The 25,205-nt window shown below is 44.2% G+C and overlaps 1 protein-coding gene across 2 annotated transcripts in view; it reads left to right on the top strand.

Moving 5' to 3' along the window:
• GMPR (guanosine monophosphate reductase) overlaps positions 1-25,205 on the top strand; it is a 138,808-nt gene that overhangs the window by 102,532 nt on the left and 11,071 nt on the right. For both annotated transcript variants that reach the window (XM_088475946.1, XM_088475947.1), the window contains one exon: positions 23,045-23,204. In XM_088475946.1, the coding sequence (XP_088332072.1) occupies positions 23,045-23,204 (160 nt within the window). The remainder of the gene's footprint in view (positions 1-23,044; positions 23,205-25,205) is intronic.

Below are 25,205 nucleotides of genomic sequence, written 5' to 3' on the forward strand. Positions count from 1 at the left end.
CCAATCATCTGCAAACAGGGACAGACCCATTTAGGTAAATATAGAGAACTCCTTTTGTTTAGATCATATATTGTTTAGCATGTTCAGCTCTGTATATTTCTGCAAACATAAGTAGATGAATTCTTTTTTTGTAAACTAGTGTTGTCCAGCTTTGTCTATGCAGAGGGCTGTCTTTTTCTAGCTTTACGGTATAGAGAGGAGTCTGACAACGCTATGTGTGAGTCCCCAAAACTTACACAATGCCATATTCAATCGAAGTCAATAAGAAATGTATTTGGCATCTTGTAGCATGATTGTTATGGGACAGATTACAATGAAGACAGGAGTGAGCAGGGCCACAGCATCAAATGATCAGATCTCTCCCAGTTTGAACAAATCTGTGTGTAGTAATGAACAGCAGACCTGTCGCCTGACCTACAGTATAGACTGAATAACAAGATAGGCCAGCGTCTGGGCAGTCTAATACCCCTTTTCCACCTAAATTCCGGGTCTGAGCCGGAGTTGGAACAAAGGCCCTCATTCAGAGCCACTCGCTATTTGCGGTCGTTCGTTCTAAAACAAGGGGTGGCTATTCAAATTAACTGTTCGCTGTTTGCGGTCTGTTCACGCCTCTATGTCTGAACGAGCGAACAAAACTTGCCTTCGTTTTTTGGAAAGATACACCCCCTGGCCGCTCGCATCCTACGTCATGTCCGCTATTTATTAGATTAATCGAGTACATCGACAAGGGTATGAACTGCTCGCTATTCTTGGGGTTGGTGTTTGCTACCACAATTTTGCGAGCAGTTCTGACTATAAAATAACCCAGTGACGTGGTCAATGACGCTGCTGTTTTAAATATGCACACCCATAAAACGCCCGTTTTGACCTTTAAGCACTCCTGCGTTCTGATTTCCACTCCCCATTTTCAAGCACCTTCCCCTGTTACCACCCACATACGCCTCTTTCTGTCACTCAAAATAGCAGGCATTCGCTATTTTGCGAGCACATGAATTTCGGCCGCGCTGACTGGTTAGCGCATGCGTATAACGATCCGTACGCATGCGCAGTTGGGCTAACATCGCTCGGAACGAACGAGCGGCCGCTTACGAGCGGCTCTGAATCAGGCCCAAAGTTCCTATCCGGATCAGACCCGGAATTTTGCTGACGCCGTCTCGGGATATTCCCAAGTCGGCGCCACACACACCAGAGTCGGGTCTGCATAGACCCGGCTTTTCCGGAGTGAAAGTGGTCGCTTGAAGATGATGTCATCTCCAAGCGCCACTGAAGCCGGACCAATCATCGTGACCCAGAGTGCACTGTTGTCACAGCAGGGTTTCACGGGCTACGCCCCTGTTAAACCCTGCTAGTTACCTGGGTTGGATTGCCGGGTCACTCGACCCGGCGATCCAACCCTCTCCCCTTTTACACCAGGGAGCTGCCCAGGTTAACCCTCCAAAAACCCAGGTTTTAGCTCCAGTGTAAAAGGGGTATTACATTGAAACAGAAAGATTCCTACGAGTAGCACAATTATAATTTTTCACAAAAAGCTTATCTATGAAGGAGATATTTATTCATTGTAGATATTTCCTGGAGATGTAATCAGTTGTAGCTTATGTTGCTCTGTATACTTGATTTAAATTGTATTATTTTTATAACTGATACTGTGCAGCTGTGGCATGTACAGAGATAAATGACCAATAGCACAGAGCAGTTAAAAATACAAAACATCACCACATTTATCTTGGATTTAAAATTAGCGAATGCTATTAAAAATAATCATAAATACAGATGATTTATAAGAAAAGAAAAATATTCAATATGAGTAATGAATCCATCATACCAGAGAGTGTATGCTGCAGATGTCTGTACATACAGAATATAACACACTCTTCTTTGAAAACACTTCTGCCTTTATCAGTATTGGTAACCCCCACCCTTATACACCTGTTTGACCCTACATAAACATTTTCTCTTTGTTTCAGTCTAAATTTGTGGTCAGCTTTGTTGGAAATTATGTGTGTGCAGGCGTTGATACTGCAGAATATGTATTTATTTATTACCAGTTATTTGTATAGTGCACACATATTCCACAGCACTTTACGGAGAACATGTGTCATTCACATCAGTCCCTGCCCCAGTTGAGCTTACAATCTATATTCCCTACATCATGTACAGTAGATAAGCCTGTCCAGAATCTTGGAGGGGCAAGGGAGATGAGAAATGGTAATATGAGAGTTTGGGTAACAATTGTTGGATTTTATTTAGAATAGGAGCAATCACTACATGCTTGAATAGTTCTGTAAAGATACTGGTAGAGAACAATAGGTTATGGTTAAGGTTAGTTAAGGTTGGAATGAGCTCAAGAGAAACAGATTGATTTGCGAGGGTATAAAATCAAGAGGAAGGGTAGTAAAATAGGAAGATAAGAAGAGAGTAGACACCCCGTCTTCATTTGTGGGATCAAATGAAGAGAATGTGCCATTGTCTTCAAGAAAAAAATTAAGCAGGTTGCAGGCTGTTGAGGAGATTGCCATGTTATGGTAGCTAGAGGGTTTGGTGTTGGAGGGGTAAGAAGAGACTTATAGTGATAAAAAGCATTTAGGGCTGGAAGCTTGAGCAGAGATGAGAAATTGGAAGTATGTTTGTTTATTTGGAAGTGTCAAGAGCATCTCAATAGGGGTGGTAGACAGCCTATATACTATATGTGAGGAAGTCATAAGGAGTTCAATATTTACGACCAATGACGGTCTTCAAATTTTTGAAGATGTCATATTACTTTAGAGTGCCATGGCCAGCATTTAAGTTGACAGGGAGTCTGAAGAGTTGCTGGAGCGTCATCAAGGGCTATTTCTAGTTTTTGGTTAAGATGTGATAGAGCAGTATCAGCCAGGAAAGATAATGTACTGTGAGGTGGCATATAGCAGGTGACAATTACCTGCCGTCAGCTGAGCAGGTCCTCCACTGGCTCCCTCCATCACTCTAGTCCCTTCCTAGGCTCCGTCTGCTGTGCTGGCACTGTGTTCTCCCAGAAGAACACAGTAAAGTTTAGAAAACTAAAAAAAAAACAGGGCCGGATTAATGGGGGGGCGACAGGGGCGACCGACCCTGGGCCCCCACATGTTAAGGGCCCCCACGCCTATTGGGGTTAAAGTGGACCGGAGGAGATGGAACCAGTTCCGCCTACTCTGGCCAACCTAACCCCGGCGCCGCAGGGAGGCTTCATTTGCCAGACGCCCGCTGGTTACTTTTAACCAGTGGGCGCCCGGCTCCCTCCCCACAGCGGTAGCCGGAGTCGGAGGACGGAGCTCACTCCTGAGCACCGAGTTCCGGCTCACGCAGTGCACTATGGGAGAGACGTCATGATGTCTCTCTCATAGTGCAGAGGAGCAGCCGAGCGGATTGCAGCGGACGCGGGGCTTAGCTTAAGGTAAGTATGAGCTTCATATATTTTTTTTTGTAGTGCAAGCGGCTTACTGGGGGCATCACTCGGGGGGGCACATTATTCGTGGGGGGGAGGCATTTACTACAGGGGGCATTGCTCGGGGGGAGGCATTACTACAGGGGGCACTACTCGGAGGGGGGGCATTACTACTGGGGAATTACTCTTTGAGGGGGGAGGCATTACTACTGGGTTCATTACTGGGGGGCATTATTGCTGGGGAGGGGCATTACTCAGAGGGGGAGGCATTACTACTGGGGGCATTAATAAGGGGACATTACTATTGGGGGCTCTACTACAGAGGGAGCATTAGTATTGGGGACACTAATTGGGGGGCATTACTACTGGGGGCTCTACTACAGGGGGCATAACTACTGGGGCATTACTATTGGGGGGCACAACTACAGGGGTATTACTACTGGGGGATTTATACTGGAGGCATTACTATTGGGCACATGCAGGGGGCATTACTACTGGAGGCATTACTATTTGGGGCACAACTACAGGGATATTACTACTGGGGGCATTTATACAGAGGGCATTACTACAGGGGGCACTACTAATGGAAGCATTGAATAGGGGGCACTGCATAAGGGGCACTACTACTGGGTGCACAGCATACGGAGCACTACCACTTTGGGCACTGACACTACTAGGGGCTCTGCATAAGGTCCCCATTGTGCATACCCCCAGTTTGTCACATTTAATAGGGCCCCCACATGTTTGTTGTCCAGGGGCCCCCACAGACCTTAATCCGGCCCTGACCGCAGATGTAGACAGTGCTGCACATGCGCTGCTTTTACGGATGTAACCGCATGCGCAGCACTGATTCCAGCTGCCGTAAGGTAGGACTAGGTAGGGAAAAGTATCTCTTTCCCGAAAAGCTGTCATCGCAAAAATGACAGCTTTTCGGAATAGATACTTATGGGGAGGAGGAATGATGAATTCCTCCGGTAATTAGGTAGAACTCCATGTGAGTTCTAAACCTAATTACCTCCATAGAATTTTATGTGTTACTGAATAGGCCCCTATATATCAAACAGTAGGTGAAGAGACCCCAGACACTAACATAGAAGTACTGCAGTAATTCTGCATAGGTGAAACGTGATAGTAGAAATTATCCTGAAGGTCAGGGAAGACAGCGCACAGATAGTAGAAAATAAAATCCAAAAGCCTCATTCCATCATCAATAATAAATTGACCAAGATGTATGATAGTCTGCAGATTGTTTCTTTGATTATTGACGATTAAATGAAGTCTTGGATTTTATCTGTACTATTTGTGCTGGCTCCCTGAACCTTCAGATCACTAGTTGATGTGCCAGAGTACAAACTTTCTGGGATTGGCCTCGCAGTGGGGGTAAGGAATTCAAGATTCAAGATGTAGAGTACTGGCGTAATTTGTTGACAATATATTTGATTTTTACAATGCAACCATCTAAGCAAATAAATGATCTAATGGGGCCTTACACAATGAACATATGCGGCCTTCCTTTATTCCATTACATTATTGTCTTTGTATAAAAGGTTGAAGTATAACAGGAATAACATTCTTTCTCTGTGTAGAGCAATATGATACAGAGACAAAAGTGCACAAACGAGTTACCATGGCATGTCATATCTCGTAGTGTAGCTATGCAGTAACATATATAATTGCAGTAAAATATGCTGAAAGGACAGAGTAGTTTAATCCAGAGCTGGGACTATAGGCAAGATCTTGTTCGCGGACCCTACCCTCCTCATCCATCCCTGGAGAGTTTGCTTTTTTAAACAAACAGCCACCACCTCTCCACTACGTGCGTGCGTGCGTTCGTATGTGTGTGTGTCTTTTCATGCAACTTTTTTTTCCCTTAAAATGCATCTTATTCTCACAATGCAAATAGTACGCACAAACAGCTTCTTTTGTATAACATGATATGCAACATGCCTATATTCTGTGTGTGACTGTGGTTATATCTGCATGCGAAATGCTACGTTACAGTGTCAGTGGCTGTGACACTGTAATGTAGCATTTTGCATGCAGATACAGCAGCAATCGCACACACAATATAGGTATGCCGCATATCATTTTAATCAGCAGAAGCTGCTTCTGCATCCTATTACCATTACATTGACGTTCAGAGCTAGCAAGTCGCTCCACTTCAGGACGCCAATAGAAGAGTTGTTTATCGCGCAAGGAGGCTAGATGTACGGTATGTGGACACATCTGTACATGAGTAAGAATGCTTGACTCACTAATATCACAAGGACACAAAGATTACAAAAACCATGGAGCCCCTATGACTCATTTAGTTATTTCCTGTGCCCATAGACAGTTTTTATTGTCCTGTAATAAAAAGATTTCTTTGTATTAGAACACATTCCTCTGGCAACATGTTGAAAAAAGAATTAGTAATATTATATATCAGCTCATCACATCCCACACAGTGGTTATTTGATAGGGCAAATATGAGTATAGAAATATTCCAATGCATCCAAGGAAAATTCACACTCCTGATTTTGGTTTAGTAAAGGGTAGAAAACTCTTTGAATAGATTTATAAATCAATTGCTTGTGACTGTAAGACAGACTTAGGCCTCATTTACCAACAAATTTTATAATTCACAATGAGTGATAAAACTCATTGCGTATGATAAATAGTGCTCCAACCAATCAGCTCGCAACTGTAATTTTTCAAATAGATGACAGTTGGGAGATGATTGGCTGGAGCACTATTTATCATACGCATTATGTTTTATCACTCGTTGCGAATGATGAAACTCATTGGTAAATGAGGCCCTTAGTTCTTGAGGTCACTTATAGTGACCAGCGCTTACCTCTACCTCCCCCACATCACACCGCAGATCTCTCACCAAGGCTGATTCCGGAAAGAAGGACACAACGCCAAGATGTAATCCCTGTCGGGGACCGTCAGCCGTGAGGTGTTCCTTAATGTCCGGTGGTGGGGGAGGGAGTGTGTAGCAAAGTAGAGAAATAATGGCAAAGGAGTCAGGGAGTTTCCAATACTGAATTCAAATGCGTTTCTCCTCTGTGGTTTCTTCAGAGGGATGTCAGTAAGTTCATCCTACAAAGGCATCCTAGTTAAACTTGAAGTGATCAATACCTATGGTCTAACAATTGAATGGTCATTCAGAACACCTGTACTTAGGTGACAAATTATTTCAGGTGATCATAAGAATTATTTTTTTTAGAAAAACAAAAAGTCTTTAAAATAAATCAATCAAAACAAATATATACATAATTTTTTTTCAATTACAGAATATAAAGCAATACAACATAAATTATATTAAAAAACAGTTAATATATTGCATCTATTTGGAACATTGGAGATATCTTATCTATTATGACTAAAAGATAAATATACAATCTAATGCTCATTGTCTCAACAGCACTCAACCTAGTGGACTAATGCAGCATAATTGTAAGTATAGGGTCATAGGTTCGAATCTGACCCACCTCAGGATAAAAATATATATTATATGCAGCACTCGGCTCCTGACACAGATGCAGTCCAAATCTCCGAGACCCCCGGAATGACAAAACGGGGGTTCAGGCCGCGAACCCACGCCCCCACACACGAGGCCACACCCCCTTTTTTGCCACTGTAAGCCTGCCAACCCCTGTTGGGACGCCACTGGGAGTATCTTTTTCAGATAGTTAGATGCATAATGCTGGACATACATGTAAAGATGTATGTGCCTGTCTGACCGATAGGCATTTTATCTGACAGCCATACACTGTGAGATAACATAGTGTATTGGCAACGATATCTGTGATTCTTCCCTGTGAAAGAACAGGGGAATTGTCAGATGGCCTGGCCGTTGCAGTGCATACACTGCCTGATGCAGCCAACTTTCACTTAGAAAATATTGCATCGAACGGGCATGTTGGACTAGCCGGCATGCTCGACTAGGGCTGTAACTAGGGTAGTGCGACCAGTGCCATGGCACCGTAAGGCAGGGGGCACTGTTTGGGCATGTCAATTTTCCTGTTTATTATCATTATCACTTGTAGCTTCCTCTTTTTTTTATCCCAAGGAACTCTTGGCCTCCCCTATCTCCTCCCTGGTCCTTCCCCATGAGGCCATGGACCTTTTTCAGGTGCACTATCTTATGTTCCTATTTAAAAAATGGGGTTGCCAATGCTCTCTCTTGCACAGGGCACCAAAAAGTCTAGTTACGGCTCTGTGCCCGACCGATCTATATTTTCAGATTGGTCACCGCATACCGATATGGGTGGATCAGCCAGATAATTGTATAGTGTATGCCCAGCTTTAGTAATACTTATTAGTTGAAGTAATTTTATTGTACAAATAAAGCTGGGTTTGGAGACCCTTATAAGTCACAGCTTGGGAATCTGGTGATTTCCGTTTGTGTTTTTGTTTTACTTTCTGTTATAGTAATGGATATTTAATTATGCTAAAGAACATACATTCTCTAAAGCATCCTCTAGACCAGTGGTTCTCAAACTCGGTCCTCAGGACCCCACACAGATCACGTATTCCAGGGCACCCAGCAGATGCACAGGTGTATTCATTACTCACTGACACATTTTAAAAGATCCACAGGTAGAGCTAATTATTTCACTTGTGATTCTGTGAGGAGACCTGGAAAACATGCACTGTTTGGGGTCCTGAGGACCGAGTTTGAGAACCTGTGCTCTAGACCACTGTTCTTAGTGCACTTATAAATGTCATTCTTCCTCCACTGACAATACATCTTAGCAAGAATCCCCTACTGACTTGCTCACATAAAATAACTAAATAAAATTATCATTTAGGATAGCACCAGAAGAGCCGAAACTTCAAATAGAATCAGTTTTCAAATTCTAAGGTATGCACATTACATTTAAACTAGGGGTGTGCACTGGCCACTTTTCGTGTTTTGTGTTTTGGTTTTGGATCTGGATCTTTCTTCGTGTTTTGGATCTGGATTGGTTTTGCCAAAACTACCCTTCCATGTTTTGGGTTCTGGGTTTTGTGTTTTGGATCTGGATTTTTTCTTAAAAAATAAAAAAAAAACGCTAAAATCACATAAAATAGGCCTTTTTTTGTTCCTACGCTATTAATAACCCCAATAACATTAATTTCCACTCATTTCCACTCTATTCTGAACACCTCACACCTCACAATATTGTTTTTAGGCAAAAAGGTTGCACCGAGGTAGCTGGATGACTATGCTAAGCGACACAAGTGGGCGGCACAAACACGTGGCCCACCTAGGAGTGGCACTGCAGTGGCAGACAGGAAGCCAATCAGCATTATGGTGCCCATTTGCATGTAGCACGGACCCGGGAGATCCGTGCTACATGCATCTGTGTGATTGGCACAGAGCAATGACGGGTCCGTGAGACCCATCTGTGCTGCTGTGGTAAAAAAAAAAAAAAAAAACCTGTGTAAAAAAAGAAAAAAATGGCGTGCCCCCCCCCAAAAAAAGAGCAACCAGCCCCGGGCATTAGTGACCCAGTGCTGGGTGTGCTTAAATACAGGGGACAAACGACGTAGGGGTCCCCTGTACTTAAGCACAGCCAGCACCGGGCAAGTCAGAACCAGTGCTGGTTGCCAAAATGCGGGGGACAAGCGACGTAGGGGTCCCCCGTATTCTGCGCAACCAGTTCTGGGCTCTGATCCGGTCCTGTTCTGGAAATACAGGGGAAAAAAATGAGTAGGGTTCCCCTGTATGTTCCAGAACCAGCACTGGACTTTTTCTAGCGGGGGGGCTGATGCCACAGCCAGGAGAGCCCTTTCACCAGGCCCCCCAGCCGCAGCATCAGCCCTGACCACTAGTTATCCCAGGCCGGGGATCCCTGGAGAGCTGGGGACCCCCCCAATAAATGGGTCACCCTCTCCAGAGCACCCCAGGCCCAGGCTGATAGCCCGGGGCTATCCCCGCCACCCCTGGTGGCGGTGGGTGGTGGGTTGATAATGTGGTGTGGTGTAAATAAAGAATATCAAACATTGTCTTTACAAGTAGAACTGCAGGTCTCAGCAAGCCTGCCCCGCATGCTGGTACTTGGAGAACCACAAGTACCAGCATGCAGGGCATTAAGGGCCCACTAGTACCTGTAGTTCACCTGTAAAAAAATGTTTAAAAAAAACACCCACACCCAGCACTGGGTCACTAATGCCCGGGGCTGGTTGCTCTTTTTTTTTGGGGGGGGGGGTGGGGGTGGGCACGCCATTTTTTTCTTTTTTTTTTACACAGGTTTTTTTTTTTTTACCACAGCAGCACAGACAGGTCTCACGGACCCGCCAGTGCTCTGTGTCAATGACACAGATGCAAGTAGCACGGTTCTCCTGGTCCATGCGTGCATCTGTGTCATTGAAATACACAGCAGCACAGACAGGTCTCACTGACCCATCTGTGCTCTGTGTCACTGTCAATCACACAGATGCATGTAGCACGGATCTCCCGGGTCCGTGCTACATGCAAATGAGCACCATAATGCTGATTGGCTGAGAGCCGTGACAGACGGCTCTGTCAGCCAATCAGCACTTTCCCATTAAAGGCAAAGGCTCAAGGTTTTGCCTCGGGAAAGTGATCCGGGGCAGACAGGGAGATCCGAGCTTGGGCTCGGATCGCCCCGGATCCCCGAAGTTCGGGTGGGTTCGGTTCTCAGGGAACCGAACCCGCTCATCCCTAATTTAAACAAAGTTTTTGAAGATGGTAATCCATTTTATACACTTGTACAATTTCAATATATTAATTGCTTTTCTAAAAAAGTAAAGCTGGGTACACATTAACCGACCCGCCAATCCGATGCCCAATGGAACAATATATGGTGTGGCTGGTACACATTGCATGATCCGGTGTCTGATCGCCCGATACATCGCTCACCTGCACCATTCACCTTCCTGGCTTCGGAATGCACAGCCGATGGAAAGATCCCGATGTCACCACACTACTCCTTGTGAGATATATTTTATAACCAGATGGATCTATGGGCCTGATTCAGACCCGTTCGCTAGGATGCATTTGCACACAGCCATCAGCAGCCAAAGTATGCAAATCCCGTGATCGCTAGCAAGACATTAGCACGCCCACTATGTCTTGCCGTGCGATTGCAGTATGTATTTTTATACGCCCACCAACCTGACACAAGACGCCCACTTTCCCTTAGTAACATATGTCTTCTCCAGGAAGTGTGTTAGACAATTGCTAACATCGAGTAACATCGGACCCATACGCAGCACTTGTGGCTGACCATACCCTACTGCAAGCACTGCGAGTGCTGCTGTGTGTAATTCAGCCATGTGACGTGTATGCTGACGATGTGTCTTAATTATGCACGCCCCTAAAACAGCATTCAGACGCACAGACACACCTGCGTTCGCACCACCACACCCCCGTTTCCATCGACCACCCCGTCACCACCCACAAACCGCTCGTCCTGTCACTCATGCTTGCAGAGCATCTGTGTACAGGGTGCGAACGCTTCTCGAACGCATGTACGAGATCGCGCACGCGCATTGTGTCTTGTACGCATGCGCAGATTGCAAACATCGGCAGGCTACTTGCGAACGCAGCCTAGCGAAGGGTCAGAATCAGGCCCTATGACCGTAGTCCGTTCCACTTTATATTGTAAAGTGATATTTACTGTGTACATAATAAAAGTAATTGGCTGTTACTTATTCTTTCTGCCTAAGCATGAGCACACAGGAATCTAGTCAGCATACACTGCATGATTGAACACTTTCTGAAAGCTGGAGTTCTCTATATTGTATTGTCTCTTTCTGTTTTCTGGCGGTGGGCCTCTAACAGTAGTAGGGCATAGTGCGGTCTCACCTGCTGCATCAACATATTTCTGAAGCTGGTTTCAAGTAATACTGTATGTGCACTTTAAAAAGAGGAAGTACTAGTTTAGAACATCTTTTCTATAATAACAAATGTCATGAAACTTCATAAAAAAGAAAGCGCTATTTAACTTGCAAGAAAAATATTCAATTTATTAAAAAAATATTAATAAATAATCAAAATAAATTATATATACATATAAAGACAATAATTCATATTACGTTCACAATATATTACTGTATTCAATTCATATGCTAATTTCTTTCAGCTAATTGCTTCCAATATATACATATTAATTTCCAACAGTCTTTAGGATGACTTCAAAATAACTCAATTCCTTTTCCCAACTGGTTAGTTGATATTTTCAGCCAGCAAAGGAAGAATTGTTTAAAAAAGCATGCTTATTGTGCACAAAAATATTAAAAAAAGGCCTTTTTAATTGGTTAATAGGCAGCCACTTTATAACCATGAACCAACAACTAATATCCTTTTACAGATACCGTGTGATTTCTGATAGGTTCCTTATAGTAGCTGTGTAAGGACACCATCCAGACTCCCAGGGAGACAGCTGATCACTTGTGCCTCCTGCTGCTGGTTACAATACCGGGTCATACAGCCAATCTGAGGAAGCTGCTGACGCTATAAGTAGGCGGAGAAACGCGTTATTACCCCCATTATCCACAGGAAGCTGCACAGTTGGAGCTATAAGCAGATTACCAAAACCCAGGAAGAGAGCATACACTGGTTTTTCTTTCCAGATTTTCATGAAATCTGTTATGTTGAATTAAATACGGGAGCAATACCATGTAGAAAGCTACAATTTGACTTGTAGTTATTGTCACCAGACAGACCAGTGCCCTAAATATATATTATTTGTGTTTTTTATCTTTTCTATAATTATATACAGTAAATGCCATAGTGCTGAATCCTCTCAGAAGAGAACCACTTGGCGGGGCAGTTGTCAGAGACACACCACAATGGACGATGCTGCTTAGGCTGGGTACACTTGCAAGGAAAACTTCCGATATTCACGCATACATACTATATACAATTGTTTCTTCCAAGACACCTATTTATCTGTCCTGGTGATTGGAAGGAAAGATTGTGTCCCCGTATAAATTGCACAGGTTATGTGTATAGTGGTCACCTAATAAAAACAAATTCTGTCAGCAGTTTGTAAGCGTGTACACAACACAAAATGTTTATGGAACTCTGACCAGATTTATTGCCTCTTATGAGCATCCTATTTCTATAACCTCAGGGGCTGGCTGCCAACTTTTAGCCTGTGGGGTAAATGCAAACAAGGGCTCCGGCTTTTCATACATATGGCAGATGCAATACTGTATATATACTGTATATCTTACAGATATATCATGTGCATCTGCCGGTGTGTATGGGCGACCCATCGAAGACCCTTGCACTGGTAGCAGGAACTGCCGACACTGACAATGGGTGGGCAAATTTGAATGCCCACCCAGTTGTAATGTGTGGGCAGACATATCATGGAAACATAGAATTTGACGGCAGATGAGGACCACTTGGCCCATCTAGTCTGCCACTTATATCGTGTGGCTGAATGTGTGAATGCTTACCAAAATTGGCTGCTCGGTCTGTGTGTCCGTTGCACGGTGGGTCCGTCGGCGTAGTGTGTAAACAGCATAAATTACTGAGATTGTAATATGTGGGAAATTAGTCTAGATAATGGTATTTAGAGCATGCCTCAGAGGGGGGCATGTCTCTAATACCCCTTTTCCCGGGTTATTGCCAGTACTACTCAGGTTGCTGCTCAGTGGAAAAGAGTCCCAAAAAAATTACCCAGGTCCAGTGACCCGGGGAATCCAACCCGGGTAGAAACCATGGTCGGAGAAGGGAAGAATACTGTTTCATGGGCAGTGTAAATGGGTAACCTGGGTTGGACTACCCGGGTCCCAGTTACAGCATTGGGAGATCTGGATTTCCCGGCACTTTGAGACAATGTCATCTCCATGTGCCAGCAGAAGAGTTGAACTGCACTCGGGTGCAGTATGAACGGCGCTGACACGGGAATGACTTGGGTCAGTGCCACGGTGTGAAAGATGTCTGTCCCGGGTTTCACCTAGTTAGGAAGCGTGTTCCAGGTGCTGCACAGTACTATGGTATGCCCAGTGCTGCACAGTACTATCGTGTGTCCAGTTCTGCACAGTACTATGGTGTGCCCAGTGCTGCACAGTACTATGGTGTGCCCAGTGCTGCACAGTACTATGGTGTGCACAGAGCTGCACAGAACTATGGTATGCACAGAGCAGCACAGTACTATGGTGTTCCCAGTGCTGCACAGTACTATGGTGTGCACAGAGCAGCACAAAACTATGGTGTGCCCAGTGTTGAATCTTCAATGTGCCCCTTTATACCTCATGAGCTGCTCAGGACTGGTGGTGGCAGATATTGCTGTTAGCCGGGTCCCTACATCCACTGTGTGCAGCAGCTGCTGTGAGTGGACCATACTTTCCTACTCTCACAAAAGTTGCGGGAGGCTCCCAAATTTAACAATTCGGCGCAAGTTTCACTGGAAAAGTTGCCTTGAAAAAGCTAATCCAGTGAAACGTGCGTCGGCTCATACTGGGCATATGGCGCTCTGATATGACCGATGTGTATAGATGATTGTGACATGAATCACACTGTGTGTGAGTAGCCAGAGGAAATCCAGAAATAGGATTACATCACACTGTGGTTGAGACATGAGAATAATATACCGCGTGTCTCAATGAGAACTCTTTCATAGAGAACGCCATGTCAGTGCAGCACAGGGATACAGCCGGACACAGACTGCCCCGTTCAGTACAAATCTGATTAGTACTGTATGCTGATACATTTTCTATGCCTTAATATAATGGGCTGCAATTGATATATACAAATCTGTATCGGCATAAGTGATGTGGGATCATATAAGAATTAGAGCTATTCTGATTTGTGCTTACATTTTAAAAAAATGACAACATGACAAACACACAGGCCATTTTATAATTAATGGATGCCTATTAACAACTAGCTCTCGACACAAAATATATCAGTCTAAATTCCTGTGATATTTCATAAAGGCAACTGTCTGGTTACATAAATTGAAAGAGATTGGAGCAGAAAAAAAAGGGAAGGTAGATATATACATCACTCCTAACCCCTCATTATACATAGTGTTGTGTCTTTTATTGCATGGACAAACAGTCAGAATACGTGTTATTTCAGACAATTGTAATTTCCCACAATTTCATAATAAATATGTCCCAATATAACAGGATGTGCGTCGTGAATATGGAATATTTCTATAAAAAAAAATTCTGGGGTGTAGGAATGTAAGGGAGAACACCTCAGTATTATATGGAGAGACGACAAAATATGAGTCGCTATACAGGAAAAGGTGATTATAAGTGCAATTATTAAGTAGAATCAAAAATACTTTCATGTATTTAATCTAACTCTATCCAACCTAATTTAACCACAGATTCACACAATAATAGGGAAAGGAGTTTATGGTCTTACATATGATTCTATCTGCACTACTGACATTTACTTGTATTGCTATGAATTTAGAACGTCTCAAATGAGAAAGTTACAATGTATGTGACTTGATACAATTACAAACTATGGAATGTTTCTTTCTGTAATGGTGCGTACACACAGTACGATTGAAATGGACAATATTAACGATAACGATATCGATCATATCGTTACCATTCATGTCGTGCATTTTTCGGTGGCCAATGACCTGCAATGCACGTATGGACGATAATGATATCTTCTATCGCCCATCGCCCATGCATGCAGGCCAACCTGGTTGATATTGTTGTCGATAATCCCGTGTGTATGCACCATAACTTTGCAATAAAAGAAAGTCTTTGTAAACTATCTAGATAGGAGACATTCTGTTCAGTGAACTATTGGGGTCATTCAGACCCGCTCGCGAGCGCAGGACGCTCGCAAGCGGGTCGATATTCCCCCACTGCGCATGCGCACGACGGAGGGAGCTCTGTTGTGCACATGCGCGAGACCCGGCGAGCGACGGGCTCTCCATCGCTCCGGGTCTCGCACCAAAGGGGGTGTGCTGTCGATGTTGATTGGGCGTGCCAGGGGCGTGGCTGCCAGACGGAGGCGTTCCCATGGGAACGCCTACTGTCTGATGCCGGCCCCACTGACATCACTAGTGATGTCAGTGGGAGTGATTTTGGCTCTGATAGAGCCAAAATCACTCCAGGGCTTGCGGCAGCGAGACCCTACCGCAGGGTCTCCGTCGCAAGCCCGATGGTCGCGATGGTCAAGACCATCGCTACCATCATCATGGACGCTTGCATATGCTGTGGGTGGTCACCCACAGCTATGCGAGTGGCCAGGACGCCGCCCCATTTTCATGGAGGAGGGCACTGATTCAGAGCGAGCGCTCTGGTCAGAGCGCTATGGGCCTGATTCAGCACGAATCGCACGCATCCGGCCAATGTTTGCATTCTGTATATGCATCGCAGTGCGTGAACTGGCCACTGCGATCGCAGTGAGCACGCAGTGTCCTCACACAGTGATTGACAGGAAATGTCTATTTGTGGGTGGTGATGGTGGGTGGGCAGAGAAACCCAGGTGTGCCTGTGCGTTTGAATGCCGTTACAGGGGCGTGCATAATTAAGCCACTGTGTCGGCATACACAGCCCACTGCAAGTAGGAAGTTTAGCAGTTTGTGAGTAAAGGTCAGGTCAGCCACAACTGTGTGTATGGGTCCAATGGTTCTCGATGTTACTGATATTTTCGCAGTCTTGCTAACTAATGTGGACATAGGTAAAGGTAAGGGGGCAGCTTTTCTGGGCATCTGCATCTTGTGCTGCGGCAGCAGTGTGATAGCATTTATTTGCATAATTTCGCATCAGCCGGGTGCATGCGAGCGCAGGCTTGCGATCCGTGCTGAATCAGGCCCTATATGCAATAATTTTGAGACAGCAAACTGCTTTATTATCATACTAATCCTTGAGATATATGATTCAATATCAATATAGCAATCACAACGTTGTGGATTCGCAGTAAAGAATATTCGCACAGGTTTGTGTGACATTTCACATGATTACCCTTTATATGCAGAATATTAATAACATTTCCTTTACTATAAATACGTAATAATTCAGGAGCCCCAAACGGCCGGGATAATTTCTAATACAAATAATTTTCTCTTTATTTAAACACTTCTAAATTTTATATTTCTCTGTTTTAACATAAATACTTCTTAAGATAAGACAATAAAAGTTATGTTTTAATTTTTGTGTATCAATTAACAACTTTTCCCCATTCTTTGTTTATGTAATTATTTTTTGTCATAAGATAGCACCTCCTATTTACAGACTGTTATTGTCCAGGAAGTTCAACTCATATGACGTAAGGGGCTTATGATTATTATTTGTGTTGGGTATGAGAATAGATACCTGTGCGGATTGATGTTATCTCTCCCTAACTTAGGGGGTCATTCAGACCCGCTCGCAAGCGCAGGACGCTCGCAAGCGGGTCGATGTTCCCCCACTGCGCATGCGCACAATGGAGGGAGCTCCGTCGTGCGCATGCGCGAGACCCGGTGAGCGACGGGCTCTCCATTGCTCCGGGTCTCGCACCAAAGGGGGTGTGCTGTCGATGTTGATTGACAGCACGCCCCCTTTGGTGGGCGTGCCGGGGGCGTGCCTGCCAGACAGAGGCGTTCCCATGGGAACGCCTACCGTCTGAAGCCGGCCCCACTGACATCACTAGTTTTGATAGAGCCAAAATCACTCCTGGGCTTGCGGCAGCGAGACCATCATCATGGACGCTCGCATAAGCTGTGGGTGGTGACCCACAGCTATGCGAGCGGCCAGGAGGCCGCTCCATTTTCATGGAGGAGGACCCTGATTCAGAGCGAGCGCTCTGGTCAGAGCGTTCGGCTCTGAATCAGGCCCTTATAGCATTGTGAGCTACAGTGGGTCCTAGTGATGCTGGATTGACGCAGCGCCGAAGCAAACTCCTTCCAAAACTTATTGCAATATCTATATGTACTAAACGGGCCTATCCATTACATGACTTTTGGAATGACCTAGGTCGCATTGTTCACAAAGTCGTGTAATGGATAGCCCGCAAGGACCAGCGATGCGCGTGCACGCTGGGTCCTTGCTGACCCCGACTATCTACGGAACATGCTGGTCAACCTGATGACGATCGTCAGTGTCAGGGACCCGTACCCAGTATCCCTGACGTGAAGGGTTGTGCACCTCTGCTATAGACAGAGCGCTGTAATACAAATAACTTACTTACGAAACTGCCACCACCGATGGAAACAATTTAAAGAGGCCACCAGTCCTCTATTAACCCAATAATTGCACAGGCTCAGCAACAAGAGTCCCACGCAGGTAATCTGTTGCTTAACCTCTCCACAATTGCGCAGACTCGGCGTCCCAGATGACCACACAGTTTGCTGAGACCAACCCCCTGCTTCCCGTACTTAACAATATGTGTAGCGTCACTAATAATCTCTTCAAAGACGAGGTTTCAGAGCATATATAAAATAAACTAATAAAGAATACTTTATTTACACAAAAGGTAGTACAATGCTTAAAAAAGAATGTTACAGAGAAAGGAATGGTTACAAAGGTACATGCAGCAATATAAAATAATAATGGTACAGGTAGACTTACAGAAACACGCAACGTTAGAAACATGCAGTGTTCTGCCTAGGAGGGATGGTAAGAAATGCAAGGAATGCAGGTTAAACTTCATTGCGACAAATTGATCCTCCAGTTTGAGCCCAGAACACAGGACTTCAATCTCTTTTATCAGAAGAGCATCATACCTCAGGTGATGTCATCACAGTCCACTCTGATTGGTGGGTTAGATAATTGGAGGGCAGGAACGTCCCAGATAAGTTTAAATCCCTTTAAACTTATAACAGAATAAGCCTAATAACTTCCCCTGTGGATGGACTACCTACAATATGAGGTGTTCATCATACTGGTCCATATTTTATCTGTTAGAAAAGTGTAAACATGATGTGGTTGTCATAGTGCATTCCTGAGATATCTCAGATCTTCAAAACTGTATGTCTAAGTGATCTGGGAATCGCACACAACCTGGATATGAAGTCCAGTTATAGGTATATAATTTTCCAAGCTTCCAGCTATCACTGATACATCCATTTTGTCACATAAACCATCCAAAATATGATTTTGTTTAATCTGCTATATCTCATCACACCTGAATGTCAGCCTGGTTACTATTTGTTTTACCCCCTATGGTGCTGACTGTCTATAGATGCAGACACAAAGGGCTGAGCAATACACATGCCCTGGTGACAATGTTACCATAATTGAGTGGACACACTCATGGGCTCTGAGCTAGACAAATCTGTATTGTCTCCTTACTTCATTAACAGGCTAGTGGGAACATGGCCAGTCCCTGTTAATTTCATTACCTGGGCAATACTGTAACCAAACGGCTTCCTGCCTTGTACATTCCAAGAATAATTATCATGTGACAGTCATATGTTACATTTAAAAATTCTTAAAATTGAGCTGTGGCTCCGAAATGTGAGAATAGGGCCTTTCAGGAACATACAGAGCTAGGTGCCATTTGGATGTCAAAGGGTTCCTATCTTTCCTGCCTGTCATTAACCTTGTAACAGGACTCACAGGAAACATGACCTAATAAGGACAGTCAGCTCTACTGCCCTCACATTTAGAAAACCAGTGATTCTATGGCTTTTAATTACCAATCTGTTATGATGTGAAAACTATAATTCGCACTATGGGGGTCATTCAGACCCACTCACGAGCGGCAGTATGCTCACAAGTGGGTCGATGGTCCCCACTGCGCATGCGCACGACGGAGGGAGCTCTGTCGTGTGCATGCGCGAGACCCGGCGAGTGAAGGACATTCCATCGCTCCGGGTCTCGCACCAAAGGGGGCGTGCTGTCGATGTTGATTAACAGCACGCCCCCTTTGGTGGGCGTTCCGGGGGCGTGCCTGCCAGCCGGAGGCGTTCCCATGGGAACGCCTACCATCTGAAGTCGGCCCCACTGACATCACTAGTGATGTCAGTGGGAGTGATTTTGGCTCTGATAGAGCCAAAATCACTCCTGGCCTTGCGGCATGGAAACCCGACCGCAGGGTTTCCCTCGCAATTCCGATGGTCGCGATGGTCAAGACCATCGCGACCATCTTTTTGCATGCTCGTATATGCTGTGGGTGGTGACCCACAGCTATACGAGCGTCCAGGAGGACGCTCCATATTAATGGAGTAGGGCCCTGATTCAGAGCGAGCGCTCTGGTCAGAGCGTCCGGCTCTGAATCAGGGCCTATGTGCCATATCGCTATATTCCTCACAGTCAGGTTCCCCATGTTCCGAGATAGGAGGTTGGGATCTTGCACTGAAAGACATTCAGTGAACGCCGTTCAGTGTGGGCACCGCACCTGGCGACCTGAAGGACTGAATGCTAGACATTCAGTTTTTCAGGTCGCCTAATTGATAGGCCCCTTAATGCTGACAAAGTGACCCAGATATTGTCAGCTCTGAAGCTCTGAACAAATGTATATGAATATCAACAAATATTAGTTTTCTAATTATTGTTATTTTTTATCATTATAGTTATAATAGTTGACTTTATGGGACTCCCCTCTGGTCGATACGGGGGACTCAGGGGCAAGTACAGTGTGGCTGGCACCGTTAATCGCTTCATCACGGCCACTCCACCACTATAAAATGCTATGATTCAAGGCAGTTGGGCCATAATGACATGATCCACAATGAATGTAGAAGTGGACGGGATCTGGAAGGGTTGTCTATTCTACCGGGATCCTGTCAGAGCTATTCGAAATTAGTCTGGCAGTGAGGGCATTGGTACATATATGCAGTATATGACAGGCAGAAAGCAAATCTCTGTGAAAAATAAGTCTGGTGAGGAGGTTACCTCAGTAATGAATTCCTGGCAATGGAAGTATCTCCATATTACATCAATAGCAATGGAACTATCAATATATAGCGAAGCTGGCCCTAGGCATAGGCAAACTAGGCAAATACCTAAGGCATTTGGAATGCCTAGGGGCATGCATTCCAAGCCTAGGGCCAACCCAACTTTACAGTGGGCAGCAGCAGGACCATGATGGGCGGATGGCACCAGAGGCTCTGCTCTGGCTGTCTTACAGCAATCAGAGCTCTTAGCTCAGCTCCAATCAGGTGGCAGCTTATTCAGCCGGCAGCAGTGGGAGTAGGGAGCAGAGACAGTGGGGGCAGCGGGCAGTAACAAAAATGGCCGCTGGAAGAGTGCATGCCCAGCCTCAGCAGCCCCTCCTCCCATGGGCCTTTGCGGTCCAGCAGGCTGAGCCATACAGTGCCAAGCTGAGCATAGAGTTAGGAGCGCAAGCATGGTGGGTATAATGTCTGCAGAGTCCAGGCAGGCTGAGGTGATGAGGTCACAATTTTATTGGCAAAGTGGGTGCTGTGCGGGTAGGTTGGGGTGTAATAAAGTGTAAGGGGCATTACTGTGTGGCATTATGTGTAGGGAGGCCAATCCTGGGATCGGGATCAACGGGATTCTGGGATTTTGGCCTAAAATTGTCAGGATATGAATCTCGCGATTGGAGCTTCCAATCCTGGGATTTCAGGACTAGTGATCGCATGCACTTTTTGGCTTTTATTTTATGCTGGGCAGCGCTGAGCACTTGCAGCACTTGCTCAGACGCTGCCCTGGCCCCCGGCTGTGCACAGCGTGACGTGACTTCAGAGGTCACAATGCGCAGCCCCATGCTGGCCCATCCCTTCAGGGGCAAACGCAGGAATTTTACAGGGGGGTTTCCACACATACACATACACACACATACATAAGTCACACATACCTTACACACACACATACATAAGTCACACATACATTAGCCACACATACCTTACACACACACATACATAAGTCACACATACCTTACACACCTGTGTCACACATATATTACACACACACACACTTACCTTGCACAATGTCAGTAGGCTCCCCCCCTAGCGGCAAAATGCTGCAATTCGCGGGTCACTCAGGAGGGGGCGGAGCCAAATGACGAGATTCTAATTCTAATAGAATCATGTCATTTTGGCTCCACCTCCTCCCGATTGACCCGCGAATTGCGGCATTTGCTTTGAGGTGGACGAGGCTTAAAAACATGGTGCCTGCTCTTGAGTCTGTCAGGGGGGGTTTCTGGGTACTCAGAAACCCCCCCTGCATGCGCTACTGCGTCCCTTCAACCATGCCTGGCTGCCCCATTGACTTAACACAATCCTGGGTATCCCGGGAATCCAGGGATTGTACGATTTTCAATCCTGAAGTTATGCATGTCCACTATATATGTTTTTATGTACCGTACATTTAGACACTAACCTTTGCACACCACATTAATTTAAAATTCATTTTACATGGCTTACAAAGAGCTGAGGCAAAAAAAGTTCCCCAGATTTCTTTTCAGAATTTGGTAAACTTAGCATGCTGATAACTGTAAACCTATGTTTTATGTTATTTTTAAATTTATATGGTTCTCTGTCATGTAATACTTACCATTTGAGGTGTTGCCAGCTACAAGTTCTTTTGTCATAACTTTAAGCTTGCATCATAATTTAATCAACTATAGAAGTCATCATACCTCACACTTCCTAAGTCTCTTCCTTTTTTTACATACGTATACTTGTATTCCATTCTATCGTTTCGTTTTTCCTCTTGACATCAACACGAAAAGATTTGGTTTTGTTGTGACACGCAAAGGGCCACATAAAGTTGTCCATGAGCAAAACAGTCTCCACTTAGGTGAACTCCAGCCACGTTAAGTGTCTGTCCATGTGCTTTATTGTCATGCCAAAGCAGAGTCTTACCAGGAATTGGATTTGTTTGAAATTAAAGAATCTTTTTTCACATAAATTCACTAGGAACGGTAAAAAAAGAGCTTACAGTTTTTCTGGAGAAACCGGATAATATGTATTAATCTCTACATGGTATAAAATAAAGTCCATCGCCCACCTAAACCATCCTCGAAAAATGCTCTGTGTATTAATTAAAACTGCAGCAAAATCTGTCCAGTGGTTCTTGACACTAGCCTGAACAAACAGACAGACACCTACCAGGGACTTTATTTTATCCTATGTATAGATTACAGGGTATTTTGTTGCTCATTATAAGTGCGTGTGTGCATGTGTGTAATATTTGCTGCATTGCTACTGCTTAGTCCAATAACAAAAATTATAGTTTGCTTTAAAATCTTTCACAAACTTGAGCCCTTGTAATATCTGTCAATCCACCCTTAAATTACAACTCTCTATGGGTCTGATTCAAACTTTTGAGCTTTTAGAATCGCATGCTAAATTATGCTAATGCCGCATAAGTTTACCAAATTATGTATTGTGATACTAGATGCTCCCTCCTGTTGGCTTCTGTAAACCGCTGCTCTGTACATAGCCATCGGATTACTTATGTGAACATCGGCCATCTCAGTAACCCTCAGGTTACTCAGTAAGGCCAGTGTTTTCACGAAGCCGGGGAGAGTAAAGCTGCATTGGAAGACGAGGCCACTGGTCTCAGCACACCCAGAAAATAAGGCCGAAGTGCCCCTGTTTTCTGGGATGCTGGGCTTCGCTACACCTTCTCCACCCCAAACTCGCAGTCACTGATCGGCACATGCGCAGTACCAATCCTGTGCATATGCCAATCGGCTACCTTTGGAGTTGTACGCAAACTGTTGGGTTTGCGTTCAACTCTGAATCAGGCCTTTTATTCATCAGGATTGATCGCTTTATTGCTTTATATTTTTGCACAATTAATTTCTTGTTTTGCTTTATTCAGGGGCTGGAGCAGATTTTGTGATGCTGGGAGGAATGCTGGCCGGACATGATCAGTGTACAGGAAAGATCACTGAAAAAAATGGAAAGAAGGTGATGCTGTTCTATGGCATGAGTTCAGATACAGCCATGAAGAAACATGCTGGAAAAGTGGCTGAATACAGGTATCAGGGAAAGTGAGACAACTCTCACAGAAACACTTCTGTCCTCTTCCTTTTTTCAGACATGATGCCCCTAAAGTACCAAGCATTAGTGGGAACATTTTCAAAGATGCCATGTATTTGTGATCTTCGGTGACTGGAATTAAATGTGCAATAATACTAAATAGTACAAACCTAGGCCTGTTTTGTATTTACTATTACTATTACAGCCCCTTTTAAATCCAGCAGCTGAAACTACCAAAGATGCTGCAGCTCTGAGAACCTCTGCTTAGTAAATTTACTTAAAACAATACTGGCTGGCAGCGGTAAGATGCTCTGCCGGGTGACATATGTGCATTGCACTTGAAGCCCAGACATGGGCTACCAGTTGCTGTTTCTATTTATTTAAAAAAAATAATATATTTATTCTTTAGTATTATACAACCTCTCTACCTATTTTGGCACCTTTTGAGATGGTCACATTCCAATATCAATAACAGTATTTTTTTTAAGCAGTAGCCACACAAACTACACCTGGTTTTATTTAGAAGACTGAATTTTCAGGGAAAAAACATTATTCTTCTTTCTAACACATACTGGCCAAAATAGTGGAATTTTTTTAATTTAAATTGCAAGAAAGTGAACTATGGGCATACAGTATTTGACTACATCCCATGTAGAAATAATATGGTAACCCAGCAAGACATACCATTTTGAAAACTAGAACGCTTGTTGCATTAAATGAGGGGAACCCCTGTTTTTATTTGATACATGATGGGGGAGATTTGGGCATTAGAAGCTTCCTCATTCCATCTCTAGAAAACTTCCTGTTTTATAGTATTTTTTAGTGTTTGATAGCATTTAAACCTCCATGTGTTAGAAACCTTGATACACAAAACTTAATGACTGTAACTATTAACAAAAAGCAGGAGATATAGGTATGGCGAAATTAAAATTTGTTTATTAAAATAGGTTTTAAATATTACATTTGGATAATCAATTTGGAATATAGAATTTAAACCAAATTCCGGTGGCAGACAAAAGCAAGAGCAAGTGGTTAGAGGCCCATAATGTGATTCAACTAAAAAACATCAACTAATTAGGGGGGTTATACCACTCACCCCTGCACAACATGGTCACCAAATGAGTGCCTTCTCCTTTCCCAGTATACTTATAAAAATAGGATCCATCTTGCAAGTGGTATCTGTGCACCTCATATCAGTGAAATAAAAAATATACATTATTCCGAGTCCAAACTGCACTTGACCATACAGATGTGTCCGCATACACCTATCCTAGAAACTGGGCTATTTGGCACACCAAGTATATGGAAAAGATTTCTGGACTGCACAACCTGACTATATATACAATGGGAGGTGCTACCTGATGAGACTAATTGCAGGCACAGAAACAGACAAAATCTCAGGTGCACAACTCCAAATCATCAATAATATATATAAATGCAATAAAATTTTGCAATCAATAGAGATTTTTAGCATAATCATGGCCAAGCTTATGGGCCTACCCACCATATGCAGGTAACCTCTTTCGGGTAGGTCCCTAACATACTAAGGTTCAAATCCAGAGCGCAGGACCCCCCAAAACCGGCCGGGCTAAGCCGCCCTATTTGGCACACCACAGACTTTTCGACTAAGCCACATAATACAACTTGCAACAGACTTTTTCACAAAATTTGCGTCTTAGTCACTAATGCAACAAAATTACAATGCACAGGTATCCAGGACACTGGCACTGCTATTGCATGCAACTGCTGCATGCATCTGAAATGCTAACCTGTGTAAAAAGACTAAAAACTGAGGTTTGATACCTCAGAGGTTAATTAATGGTGAGGGAATGATACTGTGTGGCGGTCACAAAAATACTCTCTATGTTGTATGACACTTTCAAAAATGCTCTTTGTGGTGTATGGCGGTCTGAAAAATTGTTTCTGTGGTGTATGGCGGCCTGAAAAATGGTCTCTTTGGTGTATGGTGGACATAAAAATTAAAGATGAGCGGGTTCGGA

Source organism: Taudactylus pleione, unplaced genomic scaffold, assembly GCF_031769625.1.
Source record: "Taudactylus pleione unplaced genomic scaffold, aTauple2 ptg000179l, whole genome shotgun sequence".
Lineage (NCBI taxonomy): Eukaryota > Metazoa > Chordata > Amphibia > Anura > Myobatrachidae > Taudactylus > Taudactylus pleione.